At 37.1% G+C, this 22,992-nt stretch overlaps 1 protein-coding gene across 3 annotated transcripts in view; it reads right to left on the bottom strand.

The window, feature by feature from the left end:
• The window catches only part of DPP10 (dipeptidyl peptidase like 10), a 1,330,293-nt gene that overhangs the window by 452,312 nt on the left and 854,989 nt on the right, over positions 1-22,992 (bottom strand). For all 3 annotated transcript variants that reach the window (XM_040474884.1, XM_040474883.1, XM_040474885.1), the window contains exon 2: positions 5,661-5,775. In XM_040474884.1, coding sequence (XP_040330818.1) covers positions 5,661-5,775 — 115 coding nt within the window. The remainder of the gene's footprint in view (positions 1-5,660; positions 5,776-22,992) is intronic.

The following is a 22,992-nucleotide window of genomic DNA, read 5'->3' on the forward strand; positions in this document are numbered from 1 at the left end:
ACAATTTGCATCTTGGTTGATGTTGATGTTTACAAGTGAGTAATGCAAATCTTAAAATCTGTAAAACATTATTTCCCTCTCATAAAAGCATAGTGGGATAGTTTAATTGTTGCTTTGACATTTTAAAACACAGGTCAGATGCTTAAATGACACCTTTTAAATTGCAGCTGCCAAGAGATTGCTTGCAACATAATATGACATGACATTTTAACTAACTATAACCAGGAGCGATTATTTTGGTAGAACATAATAGTAATGAGAATAAATTCATTTTGAGTTTTTGCATAACAATAACTAATCAGCTGTCACCATTCCAATAAAATACTTAATTTTATCAAATGCTTTCTAGAAAATTATTTTTTTAATAATTAGGAACAGATTAATCTTTTTTAAGCCTTCTTTCAAAGGGTCAGATAGTTCTTTTTCTAAAAACAAAAACAAACAAACAAACAAACAAAAGAAAAAAGAAAAAACCTGCAGTGTAAGAAAGACAACAGGAAGAAAGAATTCTTTACCTCAGAGTCTTACCGCCCTATCAAGGCCAGGGCATGAACTTGGCAGTCTGAATTGAAAGTCAATGTAATCACATGCTCTGCTATACTTTCTCCACAAACTAGGCACCTAAGTCAAATTCTCCTGGCCTTAGCTGTATTACCTAGAAAACTGCACTTTCTCTAAGTTGGTGTATGATGAGGCATAAAGGATAGGATTACGTACTCTTTGGGGAAAAATATAGGAAAGTTGGCATTTCTTCAAAGACAAGTATGCATCCTTAAAGGTTTGCTTGTATATTTTGTTTTGTTTTTTCTGGATAACTTTGTCTAAATTTCTCTGGTTCCCTCCCCGTCCTAAATCTTGGTTATAGTGAACTCTTTGAGCCTAACTTCATGGATCAAATCCTTACCTGACATAAAGATTTACCTAACTATTAACATCACAGTGGCAGTCTCAACATGTGTAAATTCTTTCCCAACAGGGCATCTGAGCCTGGTGTAAAATCCTTACTATTAGAGATACTTCTACAAGTGAAAATAAAGGCATGTTTATAGGGTCCTAGAGGATCCCTATGAAATTCTTGTTTAACTGAGATCAAGCAGAATTCTGATGGCTTATGCATGAATGCCGATAGTTTACATGTGAATGCTTGTTTTCTTTTTTGCTCTGACAGACCTGCAAAGACCAGAGGAGAATGCTCACCTAAAGAGGGTACTAAAGGAATGGGAAATTGCCTAATGAGCTACAGCTAATGATGAAGACACGATTTCAGTGCCTTACAATGTTGTCTTTAGTCAGCCATGACGGTAAATTAAGCCGATGACCCTGTTTTGACACTGACTGATTGCAGACACCAAGCAAAGGGCAACAGGCCACTTTAGCTGAAAAATTGGTAGATTATACACAGTCAACCCAGGTAGCCATCTCAATATGGCAACCAAATTGAAAGCTTAAAGAATATTCTCCAGTAAACACATTTTAACTCATAAAATGTGTCTCTCCTCTCAAAACTGGTCACAATGGGTAACTACATTCTGCAAGAAATATTTCTGGATCATGATCATTCTCATTCTACATATTCAATATAAATATGAGGCTGCAAAATGCATGCATGGCTACATAAGACTGTTTTCCACAACTCTAAGCATGAATGTACACTCATATACTTGCACAGTATAAGTATTGATCTTACAGTTACATATTCTGAAAATAAACATGGGTGCTCTTTTAATTCAATACAAACACAAAAAAATATGTAGGCTTGATCGATGCATCTAAATAAGTCTGCCCTTTAATCAGAAAAAAAGAAGTGAATAATTTGTTCCTTTCAAAAATAGTTACTTATTAAAGAAATACTTGAATGGTTAATCCACTCTTCAAATATAATTAGGACTTCTCTTCACCAGGCAGGGAAGTTGCTGACAAGCTTGGAAATTAAGACACCTGTGTCAAATTACTTCTGTAATAAAATTTGCAATCAAACCAAAATTACAATGAACATGTGTTTCTCTGGTTATAGGCTTGCATTCCCTAGCACTTACCTCCAAAATGGGATGCTATTTTGAGCAAAATAGTTTCTAAATCATTTCTTAGACTAGATAACTTTTTGTATGCTTTCTTCCCTCTCCAATCCCCACCCAAAAAAAAACATTAAATATTTTTTCAAAGTAGAAGAGGCTTAGTGTGAGTTCACCAGATTTTATCTGTTCCTACATTTGTCACCAAACAGACCACCATTATTTCTGTTGTTGTTACTGCTGTTATTTGATTAGATCATAGATATATGAGCTATAATAAACCTCAAAAGATCACTAGATAGTCTGGTGAACCAAAAATACCCTCTTCTTCAACCAGACACCTGATGTCAAATGAGATAAGTGATTTGCCCCAGATTCTATAGCTATAAAAGGCATATGGATTTCTGAACCCCCACTCTTACTGGAAGGATTGTTCTAGAGTCAGCCCTTAGTTCTCGAGGTCTACTATTTTGCTGAATGATTTATGGATCAATAGTTTCCCCTCATGACATGGATTCCCCTTCCTGGTTAAAAGTTTCCATCTGCTTGTGTAGTTTTCCCTAGTAATCTGGCCTTGGAGACTATTGGTGGACAAAGGGAACAACAGAAGGGGGTGTTGTATATTATCTTTCTAGTTCTGTGTTTTCCTTTGTGGATCTATTCTAGTACAGCAGAGGGGTCTCAAACCTGACAGTCAGAAGAGGAAAGACATGGTGTAATTAGAGCACTAGATTCTGACCACAGACATGCACAGGTACACACACGTGTGGAATCAAAGTCTACACTAGTGGTCTCAATGCACATTCTAGTCCTCAGAACCAGAGATTAAACAAATGCAGGTGTTTTTTTTTTTTTTTTTTTTTTTTTTTTTCCTGTCTCATGAGGAAAGCAAAAGCAATTCAAGGCTTTGGACTCATATCTTAGGCCACAATCAGTCCTCCAGCCTTCTATTTCACTATGTTCGGTTTGAGCCCACCATGAAGGTCACGTAACTAGGCTGGTATTTACTTGTTCATAACTCAAATAAATTCCTAACCACTCTGATTACACCTATCTACTTCTTCAGTTCCTAGGATTTCCCAGGTCTCTGGTGGCTCTGAATTTGCAAACAGAGAGTGCATAACACAGTTTAACTATTCCTTGCAGCAAAACTTTTTCCAGCGACCTGACTCCTGTTTTGTATCATTATATTCTTGACAAAAATGACCATAAAACCCAAAGACATTTGAACATGTGATTAATCTTATACGAAATTAAGTCTTTGGGTTGAGGATTTGTGGTTGTTGTATGTGTGTAGTTAGGAAAAAGGGGGGTTGAAGGTGATGGATAGAAAGCAGGAGAGAGCAAGGCCAGCTACCCACAGCACCCAGAATGTAGTAAGAACTCCATAATTAATTACTGATGAATGAATGAATGAATGAATGAATGAAAACACAGACTACTGAAAGACTGACTTCGATTAAATATTTAGTCCCTTTCCACCTGCCATAATTTAAACTTGAAATCACAGAAGATCCATATTCCAGAGAGATTTTTATTTTTTCTTAGACATTTCCCTCATGTAATGCAGTGTTTGGCATCATGTCTGGTGGTCAATAAGTACGGAATAATAGCAATACTAAGAGGAATAGCAACGGTGGTGCTAGATACTATTCTAAACACTTGAATTATATTATCTCATCTCTCCCTCAAAATAACATTGTAAAGTTGGCACTATATGTTGTGCCCATAATACAGAAGAATGAAATGACAGACAAGGTTCAATAACTGGCTAACTTCACAAAACTAGGAGCCAGAACTCAAACCAAGGTGTGCCTTGCTCAGAGCCCTTGTTTTAATAGAGAATAAGTGCATGACAAAGTGATGCCAGCTATACTGTTTTTATACTGAACAACACGGAAAAGGTTGTGAGGAGGAAGTTTAATTTTGTCAGTGGCCAACCCAATAAGGTCTTGCTTATATCAAACATTCAAAGACCTCCAAGTATCACTATAGCCTCAGAGAGGAACAAGAAAATCTGAGAAAAGAAATCACTGGAAAAGCATACTATAATCAGATGGAAGAAAGTTCAAGAGAAACACACAGGCATGAGGGCACCAATTTCTCCATCTGGTTAAGAGTCCCCAGTAGAAGACAGTACACTCAACTCATTCATTTTTTAGTAATTACATTAAAATTCTGACCCTTAAGACAAACATGATGTCGGACATAAGCTTATTCTCATTTAACAAAGATTCTTGGCATTCTGCAACAACTTAGAGCCATTACATCGCTCAATTACACTGGATTGCAGATGTATAAATGAGCCAGATAAGACAGGGTTTCTGAAGAGAATTCTGGATAAGCCAGCTCTTATCAAGGAATTGCTTTGTCTTTTTCTCTCTCTTTCCCTCCCTTCCCCTCTTCCCCTCTCTCTCAGTTCCTTCCTTCTTCCTTTCTCTTTCTTTCTGCTTTCTTCCCCCCGCCCCAATTCCCTTAGTTTCTTTTTCAGTCTCTTTATATGCTAAATAATAATTACAAACTATTTTTTGGAATTTATATTTCAAAGCCAATATTTTTACCAAGATGATAGATTTCACAAAGTACCATACTGGAATAATTGATATTGTCATTTGTATAATTAGACACCATAATTAGTTGACTAAATAACTCTGAAAGAGAGCTGTTATTGTTAATCACATTTTGTACATGGGAAATAAGTCCAACATGTTTAAGGACTTCTAAGTAACAAAACTGGGGCAAGAAATGAAGTGTAAATACATAATATTCAACAACAGGCTGTAACTTCATTATATCAGTTGATTTTTGGACTAGCTCAATCCTACCTACCCCAGAAAATGACTATTTTTTTTATAATGCTGAGCAATATATGGGTGTCCAGTCTTTGAGGAAGCTAGATGGGCTGGTTGTCATAGCATACCAAATGGATTTGTTCCTAGAAGATATTTTGGGGAGTTTTAAAAGTCAGCAGCCTTTTGCTGTCTTCCAATATCAGTACCTACTAAAGAACAGTAAAACTTCTGGGTACTGAAATAATCCCCAAAGAGGAATTAAGCCTTCTGATAATTTATATATTAGTGTTAAATTCTTTAATGTAAAGGACACAATTTAAAGATCACTGCAAGGGCAATTTGGCAATGTTCTTTAGACAAGGGGAAACTGGGAATATAAAATTACAAGGAAAGAAAGGAACAGAAGAAAGAAGCACTTAGGGGCTTAGCTCATTCTCTTTTCATCAAACCCTCATTGTCTCTCAAATCCTCCTTCACCGCCATCATTATAGTCGAGGTATCACCTATATATGGGAACTTCCAGACTCCACTCCCTCATCTTCAACCCACATAGAAGTCAAATGTCCCCTGCATTTATTAACTGACAAACATAAGTCTCTAAGTAGTAATGGAGACCAAAAATCTCCTTGGCATTCTCAACGTATATATTTTACATTTCAGTTTCCCCAAAATATCTTGCATGGTATTTGAACCACAGAATTTCGGTGCCATTTGCAAAATGTCTGGTTATGCATTTTTTTATTCCAACTGGTGCTAATGTATCTTAAGATACCACATATGGCTACCCTCTTAAGGCATTTGAATGTGAAATTATCATCCACAATACCATCATAAGAGAGGAATAAAGACAGATTACCTGGGGTTAAGAGGATGACTGACATAGTGATGAGTGAGCATACAACTAAAATCACCAGCAGGGCAATAGCAATTCCCTTCCAGTTTCTCTGTGGAGGGCTGTTACTTCCCAGTTCCTACCGAGATAGAAAAAATAAAAAAAAGTTTCATAATTATACATGCTCCAAAAGAAATGTATTCATAAAGGAATAATTCACTGCATGGCACAATCACAGTTTGAAAGCTGATTAGGATCCTTTTCCTCTTCGGTAGCTCCTTTAATTATTCAAAGGTGAATATATTATAAATGGCTATCTTTTTTGCGGGGGGTGGGGGTGGTAATCTTATTTCTCTAAGAGATAAACCAACAGAGCTTTAGGCCTGCTGTCCAAAATGTAGATGGAGTTAAAATGCATTGACTATAAACACTAGGACAATGGCCAAAGTACTCTGCAAAATAATTATGGAAATAAAGCACACCCACTTACATTTTTTTCTTACTACAATGGAACCTATGACAAAGATTTAGACAAATATTTCCCAAGCACTGTGGACTACTTTTCTCACTGGATAGTGGGGGGAAAAGATTAGAGATGGGAAAATCATTCAAAATGCCCCATGCTGTAGAGCAGGGCACATCTGTCAACACAACAGGTCTTTTTTAAACGGCTCCCCCACCACTCATAAAAATCAACAGGATGTAGTAACTAAATTAAATGAGTGCTTCTATATCAGTGGTTGATAGCATCCTCTCCCTAGGCAGCATGCCTAATATTGGCAAGGAGGAAGATGGATGGGGAAGGATAAACTTGAGCATCTTTCACAATACATCAAGTAAAGCTTTTCATTTTTCAGATGATCTGTGTTCTACCCTGTTGACTAGAATTGTGTGAGCATAACTCCCCAAAGCAAAGCAAACCCCACACTGGCTTGAAACGAATGCCAGATTTTCTTTGCAATGAAGTTTATAAAACCTTGAGTCTCTCATTTCTTTCTTCCTACCCCATCTCCTAGCTTCTCTTCCTCATTCCCAACAAAGACTTTTTTTAATCAAAACTAGCTAATTTTTTTTTGCAAGACAAATGAAGCAAAATGTAAAGGTACCCAGTTCACCAGGTGTGCACAGATCACTCAACAAGCCTCAGAGCAGCTCTGCTTTAAACAAAGATAAATAGGATGGCAAACATTTAGTAAATTATAAATGGGTTCCTATGACTCACGGATTAAAACATTGAGCACATTTTCATATAGTGATATTGGCTTCCAATTCTGCCATAAATACTTTGGATGTAAAGAACTAAACCCTAAATAAATGTAAGAAGAGAACGTGCATGAAAGGTATGTTGTTCTAGGGGCGCCTGGGTGGCGCAGTCGGTTAAGCGTCCGACTTCAGCCAGGTCACGATCTCGCGGTCCGTGAGTTCGAGCCCCGCGTCGGGCTCTGGGCTGATGGCTCGGAGCCTGGAGCCTGTTTCCGATTCTGTGTCTCCCTCTCTCTCTGCCCCTCCCCCGTTCACGCTCTGTCTCTCTCTGTCCCAAAAATAAATAAACGTTGAAAAAAAAAATGTTTAAAAAAAAAAAAAGAAAGGTATGTTGTTCTAGTTTTTCCCCTTCTCAGATCAACTGCTGTGTCTTTCAGTCTGATGAACCAAATCCAGCAGAGATCAATTCTATTATTTTTATTTATTTTTTATTTCAGAGACAGAGAGAGAGAGAGAGAGAGAGAGAGAGAGAAAGAGAGAGAGAGAACATGAATTAGCAGGGGAGGGGCAGTGAAAGAGGGAGATGGAGAATCTAAAGCAGGCTCCACACTGTCAGCTCAAAGCCTGATGCGGGGCTCTAACCCATGAACCCTGAGATTATGACCTGAACCAACCGAGGCACTCAACCAGGCACCCCCATTCTATTCTTTTTTTAATGACTCACTCCATACCTCTTTTCTATGCTTATTAATGATTGTTATCCAACACCCCTATTTCTCTTGCGTTTTGGTTAGAATCTCCATTCATATTTATTTGAACTGCACATGTCCACTTATACACAGATTTTTTTTTAGTTTAGTACTTACTGTAAATGTGTTTTCTCTCCCTTATGATTTTCGTAACAATTTATTTTTTCAAGTTTACTTTATTCTAAGAAATGTGTTTATATACATATATACAAACACCCACACATACAGTACATAATACATAAAACAAAGTATGTATCAATTGCCTGTTTATGTTATTGGTAAGGCTTCCAGTCAACAGTAGGATATAAGTAGTTATGTTTTGGGGAATCAAAAGTTATACATGGGTTTGTGACTATGCTGGGGCCAATGTCCCTAACCCTCACATTATTCAAGGGTCAAATGTATTAGCAATTATAACTGACATCTCACTCCAGTAAAGGAATCAAGAGTAAATTATAATTTTAAATCTACTGATTCTGATCTTGGTTCCTCCTCACTGGATAGGCAGCCACCTCACCAGACTCTAAGCCCAGAGTGGGTGATCGTCCAGTAAGGCCAAAGACAAGACCCAGAGACAGCAACTGAGATGTAGTTTGATTGGGGAAACTTCCTTACAGGGAGTCCATGAGTGGCCAATGGGACAAGCATCTGCTGCTGGGATCTAATGCAGAAAGTGTGCACATCACAGAAACCTGCCTGAGCAACTACCTGCCACCTCTTCCTCCTTGCATGGCGAGAGTTCTAAGGATATCAGGGCCTGCCATCAGGACACTCTCTGTTACAAAGGAGATGCTCCAGGTTGGCTATCCCCAGAACCCCTGTCTTTGAACAGTGAACAATATGTTCTTCTATACCTCCTGCTTGATGGGCACATAGAGGGAGGATAGGATTTCTGCATTCTCAAGATAGTAGTTAACAGGAGCATTCATGGGATGCTTTCACAAACTAGTTATCCAGTGGGTACCATACTCTTAAACACAAGGCGAATTACTAAAGAAATGACTTCAGAGTGTGCTTTTCAGTTTTTGAATAGGATGTAACCATATAATGTCTACCAAAAGTGGTCTAACAGTAATAATAGCCTAGATATCTTACTATAGGTTTGGTATTATACTGAATATTTTATGTTCATAATCTCTCATAATCCTCAGAAAAATCAGGTGTGATTACTATTATTTTGACAGATTTGCAGATGAGAAAAATGGAACTTGGAGAGATTAATTAAAAACCCACTTACAATTAATAAGTGGGGGAATCTCAGGGTCCAGTCCATAAACTCTGGCTCTTAACCACTTAAATATGATGTTCTAAAGATAATGGGGCGCCTGGGTGGTGCAGTCGGTTAAGCGTCCGACTTCAGCCAGGTCACGATCTCGCGGTCCATGAGTTCGAGCCCCGCGTCAGGCTCTGGGCTGATGGCTCAGAGCCTGGAGCCTGTTTCCGATTCTGTGTCTCCCTCTCTCTCTGCCCCTCCCCTGTTCATGCTCTGTCTCTCTCTGTCCCAAAAATAAATAAAACGTTGAAAAAAAATAAAAAAATAAAGATAAATATGTCAAGGATAAATGCATGAAGCAATAAATAAATCAATGAGTCAAGGAATGATTTGGACCCCGACATAGTAACAGTTGTACTTTATCACCTTTTATTTGAGAAAATTCACAATTAAAGAAAAGCTGTGCGATGCCTTTCCAATAAATTTATATTTTCCCTAGTCATGGCAGACTGGGAAAATATACCATTTTAAAATGGTGAAAAACATTTGAGTGAAAAAAAAAGAAAAAAATTTTTTTCCTGTTCATAAAGTGATTCACATAAGAATGTGTGGCTACTTTCGGGGCGCCTGGGTGGCGCAGTCGGTTAAGCGTCCGACTTCAGCCAGGTCACGATCTCGCGGTCCCTGAGTTCGAGCCCCGCGTCGGGCTCTGGGCTGATGGCTCAGAGCCTGGAGCCTGTTTCCGATTCTGTGTCTCCCTCTCTCTCTGCCCCTCCCCCGTTCATGCTCTGTCTCTCTCTGTCCCAAAAATAAATAAACGTTGAAAAAAAAATTAAAAAAAAAAAAGAATGTGTGGCTACTTTTAAGATGACTCATCAATACCCAAGGCATCTCCTAGTCTGTTTTGGAACTGCAGACTTAATGAGCTCCCAATAAAATTCTCCCCTTTCCATCTCTTACCAAGGCAATATTTATAAAACATGGTTTTACTTCTGTCCCTTTATTACACAAAGTCCTTTAGTGTCCCAGTACTAGCTAAATAATCAAAATGCAAATGAGACAATTTAGCCTACACTTGTCTCTTGCCAAGCTCCAGTCTCCTCATCCAGCTTGATCCCTTTTGAGAAGGAACACAGCTCCATACTGCTCTGGTAACCATTTGGCACAGATGCCTCTGATGCCTCAGCCTTCACTTCACCTTCCATCTGGATTCTTTCCCATCTAATCCCTTTTGCATGCCTCCACTTGCAGGCACTGCCCATCATTCAACATCCAGCTCTAATGTCTCTTCTCTTCCGAATTTCACCTACTTATGCAAGCCACATATGATTTCCCTTCCTCTGGAAAAAAAAAATGCCTAAAATACATTGTACTAATAGGCTGAATCCACCCCTACCACTTAACAGCTGTGAGAATGCAAAGATGTACTTTTCTGAGCCTCCGATTTTTTTTTGGGGGGGGGGGGTTATCTGAACAAATAGAGTAATAACGTAATTATTTTTAAATGTAAGGATTGAAATCAATTCTTCAAACAAAACTCTTACTCGCAATAAAATTCACATGAAATGAACTGCTTGGAATGTTCCTCCTCAACACACTTAACTTAGATCACTCTGTCTCTACATTCAAGTCTCATGTCTGATGCTCCTTCCTGACCACTCTCTCTCAAGTAACATTTCATATCCCTTCTATCGGCTCCCTCCCCTTTCTTTTTCTTCATAGCATTATCATTTTAGGTATATCACAAGTCATATTTAGTCATGTATCTATAGTAATATATTAAGCTATTTAAGAATATATATTAAGGTGTTTAAATGTTCCTTCTATCCTTCTCACCCCTCCAGAATAGAAACATCATGGTATCATTAATATAGTACATTTGCTGTATCCCCAGGATTGGGAAAAGTGTTTGACACATACTAGGCATGCCATAGATAATTCTAAAACAAATGAATGAATGATAGCAGCTATGATAAAGATAATGATGACGGTAGTGGTAGTGGTTCTCATGATAATGCTTAAAGCCATATGTAAAATGCCATCATATCCCTGTCAAAGTCACTATCTGCTTAAAGTAAGAATGACATCTTAGACAACTTCGGATTTCTCAAACCGCTTAACAATCTCTGGTTCTCTTAATAGGTGCTTAGAAAATAATTGCCCAATTAATTAAGTGGTATAAATGGAAACCCAAAGGGGGATAGAGATACAGTGCCATTAGTTAAATACACATTAAGAGCGAACTTTTAAAATGTAGCTACTTGCTAAAGATTAATTTCTCTGCAGTTATTTTTAGCCTCATTTATCTGATGCTAGCTTTCCAAAATGCAGTTGCCAACATTCAAGTTAACTTCTTCAACAAACTTCATAATTTCCATTGCTATGGAAAGTGGTCCTAACTGGCTTTGCTTTTCAAGGACTTTCTACAAGCCAACACCTGAAACCAATTAAGTTCACTTGCTAGGCCCACAGAACAGGTATGGTGCTGTGCAGCAACCTGAGAAAACATGTTAAGGAGTTGGCAATGAGGTCATCTAGATGCTGTGGAGGCAGAACGGAGTCCATGCTGGAAATCATATTCACAGAATAGGTCTGAGGTACCTTCAAAGATACAAAGACAAGTATGTAATAATCCACACAAGAGCTGCTTTTGTAAATTAGTTCTCTAGTAGACGGATGCATCAGTTGAAACATTTGTGTCCAATTCCAGATAATATTCAGTGCTGAGACTATCAAGAGACAAGTCAGTACTAGAAAGGAACTGGGTCTGTAACCTAGCTATTCATGTTTTATCAACAGCCTATCTACTCATCACCTTCCAGAGAACAGTTGAGCTTATATGACAAGGTTGTCCACTAAAAAAATAGTTGACCTAAATCAAATGCATGTTTTATTTGTTCAAGTGCAAAGAAAAAAGTGCTGGAAATCACACAAAAAACATATAAAATTTATATGTCATTTCATTTGCAAAATAATGGGGGAAAGCCAAAGTGATCCTATCTTCTCTAAAAAGTAAAGAATACAAAAAATGTGAGGGCCTTTTTAAACTTATATAGCCCACTTGTACTCTCCCTTAGACAACGACAATGTATTCACTGCCATATGCACCATGAGAAGAAATATGATCCCTCCATATTATAATAGTCTCAAAAAGTGATAACATTTAGAGGAAGATTCAAAGGGAGAATCATAATGTTGAATTATGTCTGTAGATTAGATGTGGGTGTATTTTAATAAAAATAGATTTTCTTCTACCACATGTCTACTTTCTGAGAACCACAGGGAAGATTCTTTAAAATATCTTTATTGCTATTTGAAAAGGAGAACTTAGATTTTCAGGCTTAGAATATTAGCATTAAATACAGTGATTCTTAGCTTGGTTCTCAATACAACCATACCAACTATCCAAAAACTCAACTCTTCACTTTTATTTTATCCCCTACCTATACTTCTTTTATTACTTCAAAACTCTGTACTGAAGTCTTCACAAAATCAAAGTGTTAATGTTTTCTGAAATGAATTCAAATAAGTTCCTTAAATTAAAAAAAGGGGGGTCCTTAAATTTAAAAAAAGGGGGGTATGACACATTCTACTAGTTCATTTTCTGTTAAATAGCTCAGAAGTTCAATTATTTTTATTTAAATAATTTTACTTTACTCATGGTGCTCACATTCTCAACAATGAAAAGGTTAGTCAGAATCCAGACATTTATACCAAATAATTAGTAAATATCTTAATCAAAGTTAAAATACTTTCAAATGTTCTATACTATTTCATGATATTAGAGATGATTAGGATTAAGGTTTGGAAAACCTTAAGATGTAGGGAATCAACATTTGGCCAATTATCTTTAAACAATTCTATTTCACAAAATATACGGAAGTATTTTAGTGGGTAAAATATTAAACTAGATGAAGATAGGAATACAAATTAAAATAAGAACTGTCCCCAATGAGCATAAACTCTAATGAAGATTTTGCTAGCCACCAGTATAATTAATACAAGGTTGTATAAATAAGGTTAAAACAGGAAATTATAAAAATTTTTCCATGGGAAATGAGGGGAGAAGTTTTAACTTCCTTAATGATATAAAAAATTTGCTTTGAACATCCAATCAGCATTTTGTAAACTATGAGGTGCTGGATGTGCTGAGATTACATAACCATGCAAAATCTGAAATGAAAAAAGGAATCACAGATTTTATTTTTTAAAAAAGTGGGAAATGTCCATAAAAATACATGCTTAGGTATTTGGCAAGTTTAACAGAGTGTGCTTTTTTTTTCTTTTAGCAAAACTAATTGACAAAATTTACAACATGGAACAGACCAATAAACAAAATTGGGGTAATTTTTAAGGATCTCCCCCAAAATAGAGGACCACAGATTTTGTCTTCAAAAAACAATTAATCTTGTACCACTTAAAACATTTTGGGGGCAACTGGCTGGCTCAATCAGTTGAGTGTCGGACTCTTGATTTCAGCTCAGGTCATTATCTTATGGTTTGTGGGTTTGAGCCCCACATCAGGCTCTGTGCTGAGAGTCTGCTCGGGTTTCTCTCTCTCCCTTTCTCTCTCTGCCCCTCCCCTACTCATGCTTTTTCTCTCAAAATAAATAAATAAACATTAAAAAATATTTTGGAGTGTACTAAAACAAGGAAAAGTTCCAAATTTTATTAAATTCCTCCACTCTCTCAATACTATCTCTTAAAAACATAGCACATAAAGAAATTTTAAACTCACTTTAAATAAAAATAAGTTAATGAAATAAAATTGTAGTGAATTAAATGCAGGATCTTAATTAAATAATCTTTAAATATTGTCCAATTTCAGGAGATACAGCCATAGTACCCCACAACACATATATTAAGAATATCACTTGGGCACCTGGATGGCTCAGTTGGTTAAGTGTTGGACTCTTGATTTTGGCTCAAGTCATGATCTCAAGGTTCACGTGTTCAAGTCTCACATCAGGTTCCATGTTGACAATGAGGAGCCTGCTTGGGATCCTTTCTCTCTGCCCCTCCCCTGCTCCTGTTCTTTCTCTTCCTCTCAAAAATAAATAGACTTTTAAAAAAGAATATCAATAAAAATATAATCATAAAGATTGTATCTCATATCTAATATGTAGTTAATATTTATAATGCCTACTGCTTCTTTTTCAGTTTTATTTATTTATTTTGAGAGAGAGAGAGTGAGTGAGCATGCATGGGAGCAGGGGAGGGGTTAGAGAGAGAATCTCAAGCAGGCTCCATGCTGTCAGAACAGAGCCTGATGCAGGACTCAAACTCACAAACTGTGAGATCATGACTTGAACCAAAATCAAGAATTGGAGGCTCAATCAACTGAGCCACTCAGGTGCCTCTAACGCCTACTGCTTTTTTTTTTTTTTTTTAATGTTTTTATTTACTTTTGACACAGAGAGAGACAGAGCATGAACATGGGAGGGGCAGAGAGAGAGGGAGACACAGAATCTGAAGCAGGCTCCAGGCTCCGAGCTGTCAGCACAGAGCCTGATGCGGGGCTCAAATTCACGAACTGTGAGATCATGACCTGAGCTGAAGTCAGACGCTTAACCGACTGAGCCACCCAGGCGCCCCTAACGCCTACTGCTTCTTAAATACATTCATGGTCATTCACAATTTTCTCATTCATCATGCTTCTCTGATTAGAGGACTATACTAAGTAAAGTGTGTATTTTTTTTTTTTTGATGTTTTGTAAATGTTTATTTTTGAAAGAGAGAGACAGAGTGTGAGTGGGGGAGGGGCAATCAGGGAGGGGGACAGATTCTGAAGCAGGTTCCAAGCTGTCAGCACAGAGCCTAACAAGGGGCTCCAATGCTGGGATCACTACCTGAGGTGAAGTCGGATGCTTAACAGACTGAGCCATCCAGGCGCCCCTAAAGTGTGATCACAAGTTATATATTTTTTCAAAATTATGCTTGTTATAGTTTTGTGCTGTTAATGTAGATGAAGCAGTGTTTAGTCAGTGTTTACTACTCATAGTGTGAACTATAGACAATAGCATCACCAACACATGGGAGCTTGTTAGATATGCAAATTAAGACTCTTTTATTGCTATCTGCCTTACTTTTTTAATTCTGATTTGGTTTTATTTGTTCACCATTAATTTGTTTATAAAAGAACTAGCAATTATCTCGATTATAGTTTGACATTTATCTCTCCTCAATAATTATGATGGTGGTGACACACTCCTAGATGGATCATCATTAAATTAGAAAGAAAACAAGGATGACAGCATCATCAATATATTATGTAGTAATAGCTTTACATTCCTGTTATCATGATTTAGGAGTTTGAGCATCTATGAATCTGAACATATTTAGAGTTCAAAACCACAACTAAAAAACATAGCAATTTAAAAAAAAATAGATCTGGGAGCACCTAGGTGGCTGGGTCAGTTAAGTATCTGACTCTTGACCTTGACCCAGGTTATGAAATCATGGTTTGTGAGTTCAAGCCCCATATAGGGCTCTACAATATTAGTGTGGAGCCTGCTTGGGATTCTCTCTCTCCTCTCTCTCTGTCCCTACCTCACTCATGCTCTCTAAAAAATAAATAAATAAACTTAAACAAACAGATCTGATAGCAGCAAGATAGGAGACTAAGAAACTCTAAGTCCCCATCTTCCCCACACAAATATCAAGTAGACTATACAACTACAGACTGATTAAAATAGTTTATGGGAGCCCTGCAAACCAGGTAAGGATCTGCAGCCATCAAGCAAAAGCCCAATAAAAAAAAGCCACATTAAAAAATGAAATTTCATGGCCTTTTTAAAATGCCCTACCCTCCCTCTGCCCCCAACAGAGTGAAGTATGGTCAAGAAGAAGTAGCCTAATTCTAACTTTTTTTTTTCCCACAAAAGCCCACTGGTCTGTCTGTGGGCTATTTGAGGGATTAATTTCTGTCTTGCATGACTTGGAGATCAGAGAGAAATGGCTGCAGAGATAAGAATCCCTGGAAGGCAGTGGTACATGGTACATTAAAACTGTGTGGAACCACAGACATGCAGAATATGAGAACAAGAAATTATAGGCAGAGAAACACAGTAGAACACCTAAGGCCTCTAGAAAAAGCTAGGGTGAAACCCTTAGGATAATCACAATATTTAAAAATATCCACATACACAGGGGAACTGTAGAGGGTGGGTGGGGGAAATGCACACATGAGCCTGAGGAAGCAAAATATTGCAAAAAGATCTGAGAAGATCTTGGACCTTCATACTGTACTAACTAGTGAACGTCTTTCTCTGCACAGAGCCAGTCTACAAAGACTGAGAAAGATGCCAATATTTTCAAATTCCCTATTTGCAGCAAACGATCACAAGAAATACAAAGAATCAGGGAGAAGTGGTGCGTTCAAAGGAACAAAATAAATCTTCTCAAATCCACTGTAAAATAACAAAGCCTTCAAAATTACTAGAGAAAGACTTTAAAGCAGTTATCAGAAATATGCTCAAACAACTAAAGGAAATCAGAAAAATGATATATAAGCCAAATAAGAATATCAACAGAACTATAGAAATTATAAAAAAACAGAAACAGAAATTCTTGGTTGAAAAACACAATAATTCAGTTGAAAAACTCACTAGAGGACTTCAATAGCAGATGCAAACATCAGAAAAAAAAAAACTCAATGAAGACTGGTCATTTAAAATTATTAAGTGTGAAGAGCAAAAGGAAAAAAAAAAAGAATCAAGTGAACAGAAGTTAAGGGACTTAATGGACACCATCCAACAAATGAATATACATGTTATAGGAATCCCAGAAGAACAAAGAAAGGGTCAGAAAGCTTATTTGAAGACGTAATGACTGAAACTTTATACATTTTAGGAAAGATGTGACTATCAAAACACAAGAAACACAAAAAGCACAAATAAACTCCAAGCAGGATGAACACAGACACCCACACTGAGACACATATAACCAAATTACTTAAAGCCGAAGACCTATCAAAGAGTAAAGAGAAAAGTGACTCACTGCAAGTCACTTTACAAGATATTGTACAAGTATCTACATTAAGATTATTAAAGGATTTCTGCAGAAAGCTTGCAGGACAGAGGCAGTGGGATGACACATTTAAGACACTGAAAGAAAATAAACAAACAAAAAAAAACTGTCCTTTGAAGAAGAAAAGGAAACAAAGTGAGGAAGCATACTGTGAGTAGACTTTCCCTATGAGACATGTTAAAAGCAGGCCACGTTGAAATGAGAAGGTGCTAGGCAGTAACTTGAAGCCATATGAAAATACAAACTTCATCCATAATGGCAAATATAAGGACAAACATAAAAAATAGGACTAGTGTAATTCTGGCTCTTAATTCCACATTTTGGTCTTTTACAGGATTTAAAAAACAAAAATATGAAAATAATTATAAGTCTACATGATAAGTATACAATTAGAAGATATAATTTATAACATTAATAACAAAGTAGGAAGGATAATGCTATGAAAGACTTTTTGTATGCAATTGTTATGTTGGTATTTGCTTAAAATAGACTGTTATGACTTTTGGATGCTATGTATAATCCTCAGGATAAGCACAAAAAAATTCTTTAAAATAAACACAGAAGGACATGAGAAAGGAGTAAAATTACATCACACAAAAAGACCAATGAAACACAAATGAGAGTAGTAAAAAGGAAATAAGGGACAAAAAGCTATAGGACATAGAACAAACAAACGAAGTGACAATTGTAAGTCCTTCCCTGAGTAATTTTTTTAAGTTTATTTATTTATTTTGAGGGAGACAGAGACAGCACAGGTGGGGAAGGGACAGAGAGAGAAGGAGAGACAGAGAATCCCAAGCAGGCTCCACACTGTCAGCGCAGATCCTGAAGAGAGCATTGAACTCACAAAATTGTGAGATCATGGCCTGAGTCAAAACCAAGAATCAGATGCTTAATAGACCGAGCCACCCAGGTGTGCCCCTGAGTAATTATTTTCAAAGTAAATGGATCAAGCACCCTAATAAAAAAAAATTGGCAAAATGCATAAAAGGAAAAAAATAGGATTCAAGTATATGCTGTTTACAAAAGACTCACTATGGATCTAAGGACACACCTAGGATGAAAACAAAAGGATAGAAAAGATATCACCTGCAAATAGTAACCAAAGAGAGATTAGGGGAGATATCATTAATCAGTGATTTGAAGAGATATTTGCACATTCACAGTCATAACAATATTATTTGCTAGTAACCCAAAAGTGTAAGCAATCCAACTTCCCATCAATGATGAATGGAAAAGTAAAAGATGTTATACACATACAATGCAATATTATTTATCCTTAAAGAGAAAGAAAATGCTGATACATGCTATAACATGGATGAGTCTTAAAAACATTATGCTAAGTGATATAAGCCCATCACAAAAGGACAAGTACAGGATTCCAGTTATACAAATACTTATAAATGTTACCTAGAAAAGTCAAGTTCATAGAGCTGGAAATGAGAAGGATGCCTACCAGGAGATGGGGGCGGGGGGGGGGGGGGGGGGCGGAGGAGGAAAGGAGAAGATATTATTTGGTGTATGTGGCGTTTCAGTCTGAGAAGACAAAAAAGTTCTGGAGATTCACAGTGGTGAAAGTTGCACAATGTGAATATACTTAATATCACAGAACTATACACTTTTAAAGAATTAAAATGGGAAATTCTGTTATACATATTTTGCCACAGTTTTAAAAATGTAGATAACAGAAGAATTCACAATAGCAACAGATTAAAGTAATACTTTAATTACTTTAGAAAGTTTTAGTATCCAAAGAAAGAAAACCACAAAATTTTACTGGAAGATTTATCAAGACCACTTGAAAGATGAAGGGAATCAATGAATTCCCAGTAAAGAAAATGCAATATGTTAATATGTTCATTTTTCTGGATTAAGCTAAAAATTTAAGGTAATTCCAATAAAAATCCTAACAGAACTCGATCTTTTTAAACTGATAAAATGATCTTAAATTCATCTGGAAAAATAAACATATGAAAATAGAATAATTTTGAAACAAAGAAAAATAATGATGGATGCCAGATACTGATACATAATCTAAATCTGTGCTAGCAATACACATGTGATATTAATAAAAACTTTAGAAACAACATTTCAAACAAAAAAGACCCATGAATACAAACAGACAGAATTGCTTACTTTTGACATGCATTTTCTCATTATATCTTCTTTCTGTAAGGAAGGACAACTAGGGTTCCACACAACACTCAAATGAGATGTCTTCATGGTCTCTATGGTACCACATCAGACAATTTTTCTATTTTAATACATGACTTCTTACAGCATTATCATTCATTAACCATTGAATCCTCAGAGGACAATATTTTCTCGGCTCCTGCAACACCACATTCTCCTGTTTGTATTTTTGTTTTTTGAATCCATTGCTAGCCACTTCACCATTTTCTTTACTGATTCCTTCTCAGGTTTACCTCTGGCCGGTGAAGTTCCTCAGCCCTTGGCCCTGTGTGCTCTACATGAACATTATTTCCAGTGATATCATCCAATTCCACTTTTGATACCATGCAAATTTTCTAGCAATTTTATATGTTCATGTTAAAAAGAGAACACATGGACAAGCTATTTTTTGAACTTTTTTTTTTAACATTTATTCATTTTTGAGAGGCAGAGCACAAGTGCGGAGGGACAGAGGAAGGGAGACACAGAACCTGAAGCAGGCTCCAGGCTCTGAGCTGGCAGCACAGAGCCCAACGTGGGGCTCGAACCCACAAACTGTGAGATCATGACCTGAGCTGAAGTCAGACGCTCAACCGACTTAGCCACCCAGGTGCCCCAGACAAGCTATTTTTAAAAGAAAAAAAAATTGATCTCTAAGTAGACAGATGGCTAAAGGTCATCACTGTATCCTTCAAGCAGCCTACTTTTCCTTCTATCCTTGTAACTAACATCTTTCTTAGGTATCACAATCAGTTGTTACTTACTGTACTTACTTCTTAAAATTTCCCATAAAATTCATGTCATTCACAGTTTGTCACTTTTTGCTACCTCACTGATGGAGAACTCCAGGTTAAGTGAAGTACTTATTTTGATAAAAGGTTTTATATTTTGTAAACTGGGATTCTTAGTAGGGTGCTTCTGTCAATCCATTTAGATAGTTCCTTAGCTCAGCGCAGTCCATGAACCAGCAGACTCCAAAGCTGACTTTTAGATGCTGCTGAATATCATCTGAAAATAAATATCATCATTGGAAATAAAAAATATTCAGTCCCACCCCAGACCTTTTGAATCTCTACGGCCAGGATAAGCCCAACAATTCATTTTAACAAGACTTCCAGAGGATTCTGCTCCATGCTAAAGTATGACACACATTTCCCTAGGTCAGAGGTACTCAAATAATTTTTAGTGTCACCTCTGCGATTATAGGAATACAAATTATTCAGCCCTACCACAGACCTACTAAGTTTCTGTGGAAAGGCTGAACAACTGTTCCTCTAAAAAGCTCTCCATGATCCCTGTGCATCATTATTTGGCACACTCAAGTTTGAGAACCTTAGCCATAAAAATTAAACGCTGGAGTGATATAGTTCTGGAACTGCTAAAACTATACTTTTGCCCTCAAAGAATTTGGTGGAAGCCTTATAACTTAGTGGCTTTGCAGTCCGTACAGGCAGATTTTAATCTCTAATTATCTACTTACTAGCTCTAGTACATACACAATTGACCTAACCTGTTATAATTATATACCCAACTAGCAGTGCCGGAGACAAAATGATCACTTTCGTTATTTTCTTGATCTGTTATTTATCAAATCAAGATTTAGTCTCAAATGAGTTCTGCCTGGTCAGAGACCATTTCACATTCATCTTCATATCCTCAACACCAAGTAGAGTAAATGTTCACAAAAATATTGATAAGGAAGCACTATGCTTAGGTTTATGCCCTAAGAATTAAGAATAGGGTTTTAATCTTGAGGGGTGCACCTCAGCCACGTGAAGACTAGAAGGTGAACTAGTTATCTTCATCTGAAATCTAAGGAGAAGAGACATTGCAAAAGACAGCTGTCCACTCATCTCAGAAGCTGTATGTTTGTGGTTAAAGAGCACTAAAAGAATCTCAGTGATCTATAAACTGGATCAATAGCCCTAAATTTCTATGGTTGATTACCCAGCATGAACTGCTAACAGGCCAGGCAATCCCATCTTTGAACCTTATTTCAGGAAATAAGCAGGCTGCTAACTCTTTCTAATGTTTTAGTACTTTAACCTCCTGCCTATGAACAGGGGAGAATCTGCTCATTTCTCATGGTATGGCATTGCCCCACACAGTTTTGGATACATGGTTCATCCACTCATCTTTATTGAATATACGAATGTAACAAATTAAGAAACTATTTTTTGGCTTTGTTTAATATTCAAATCTTCATCTTGAAGGTCCTTTCAGAATTTCAATTCTTTTCTTTTTATTTTTCTGGTGTTTATTTATTTTTGAGAGAGAGAGAAAGACAGAGCACAAGCCCGGGAGGGTTAGAGACAGAGGGAGACACAGAATCTGAAGCAGGCTCCAAGCTCTGAACTGTCAGCACAGGGCCCATGCAGGGCTCGAACTCTCAAGCCGTGAGATCATGACCTGAGTTGAAGTTAGAAGCTTAACCAACTGAGCCACCCAGGTGCCCCTCAGAATTCAATTCTTAATTTTCAATACTCTTTTAAAACTAATTTTATATCCACGTGTGATGCAAAACTAACTTGACAATGACTTATCTGTGTCTAATGTGAAATATTCATGATAGAGAAACAGAGAACAGTAAACTGAGTAGTAGCCTAGTTTGCCCACATTAATAATAACTTGTGTGACTTAAGATAAAACTTTCAGTTTCTTAGGCATCAAACAGAAATAACATTTTATGCCCAAATAACGCCATTGGGCTTTGTCTGATGTATCAAGCATGTCACAAAACCCATCCTCATTTTCCTATTAGATGAGACAAAGCCTCGTTTTGCTCCCATACAAAATGGAGGTGATGTTACCAACTTGTACATGCTACTTGTGAGCCTTCCAGAAATAATGCAAGTGAAAACTGTTCATGAACTGTTTAGTATGCATAAATTTAAGTTTTGTAACCATGCCTCTCAAATTTAAAGACTAAAAAACTACATGTAATTGTTCATGAGTATTCACTGTTACTGAATCAGGGAAAGTAGGTCCTTTGAAATGACAGTTTTGTTTTTACATTTATTTATCTTTGAGAGAAAGAGAGAGAGCATGAGAGAGGGAGGGGCAGAGCAAAAAGGAAACAGAATCCAAGCAGGCTCCAGACTCTGAGCTGTCAGCACAGAGCCTAATGTGGGGCTCAAACTCATGAACAGTGAGATCATGCGCTGACAGCTCAGAGCCTGGAGCCTGCTTTGGATTCTGTGTTTCCCTCTCTCTCTGCCCTTCCCACACTCACACTCTGTCTCTCTCTCTCTTTTAAAAATAAACATGTAAAAAAAAATTTTTTAATAAAAATAAATGACAGTTTTAAGACTTCTGTAAAGTCAGGGTACCAGGGTGGCTCAGTTGGTTAAGCATCTGAATCTTGGTTTCTGCTCAAGTCATGATGTCATGGTTTGTGAGATTAAGCCCCACATCGGGGATTCTCTCTCTCGCTCTCTCTCTCTGCCCCTCCCCTGCATTCTGTCTCCCAAATAAATAAATACAGACAGACAGACAGACAGACATAAACACACACACACACACACACACACACACACACACACACACAAAAACACACATCTTAAGACTTCTGTAAAGTCTTAATAAACATATGCATTTATGAAGCATAAGTAGGATTTTGGCCTATTCTAACACAGATGTTGATTTATACTGGATGAAAGACAGAAGGGTGGAATAAAGGAAGGAAGAAGAATAGGAAGGGAGGAAGGGATAAAGGAAGAGAGGAAGGACTACAGATAAGCTCATTGCAATGACTCATTGCAATTTGATAACCTCAAATAAATGACAATCTAGTTGGGAAGGCCATTGGTTGACTAAACAGTTAAAAAAAATATTAAAAAAATTCAACATTGTAGTGTAAGATGCTCCATGCGATAGGATTCCAGAAAAGAGAGAGGTCCCTGGTGAGGCTAATGTTAGGTATGCTAAAGACCAAATCTATGTTGATCCTTCCTTAGTTAAAGAAGACTTTGGGGGCACCTGGGTGGCTCAG

The sequence above is a fragment of the Herpailurus yagouaroundi genome, unplaced genomic scaffold (assembly GCF_014898765.1).
Source record: "Herpailurus yagouaroundi ecotype Mexico unplaced genomic scaffold, PumYag 140, whole genome shotgun sequence".
Classification (NCBI taxonomy): Eukaryota; Metazoa; Chordata; class Mammalia; order Carnivora; family Felidae; genus Herpailurus; species Herpailurus yagouaroundi.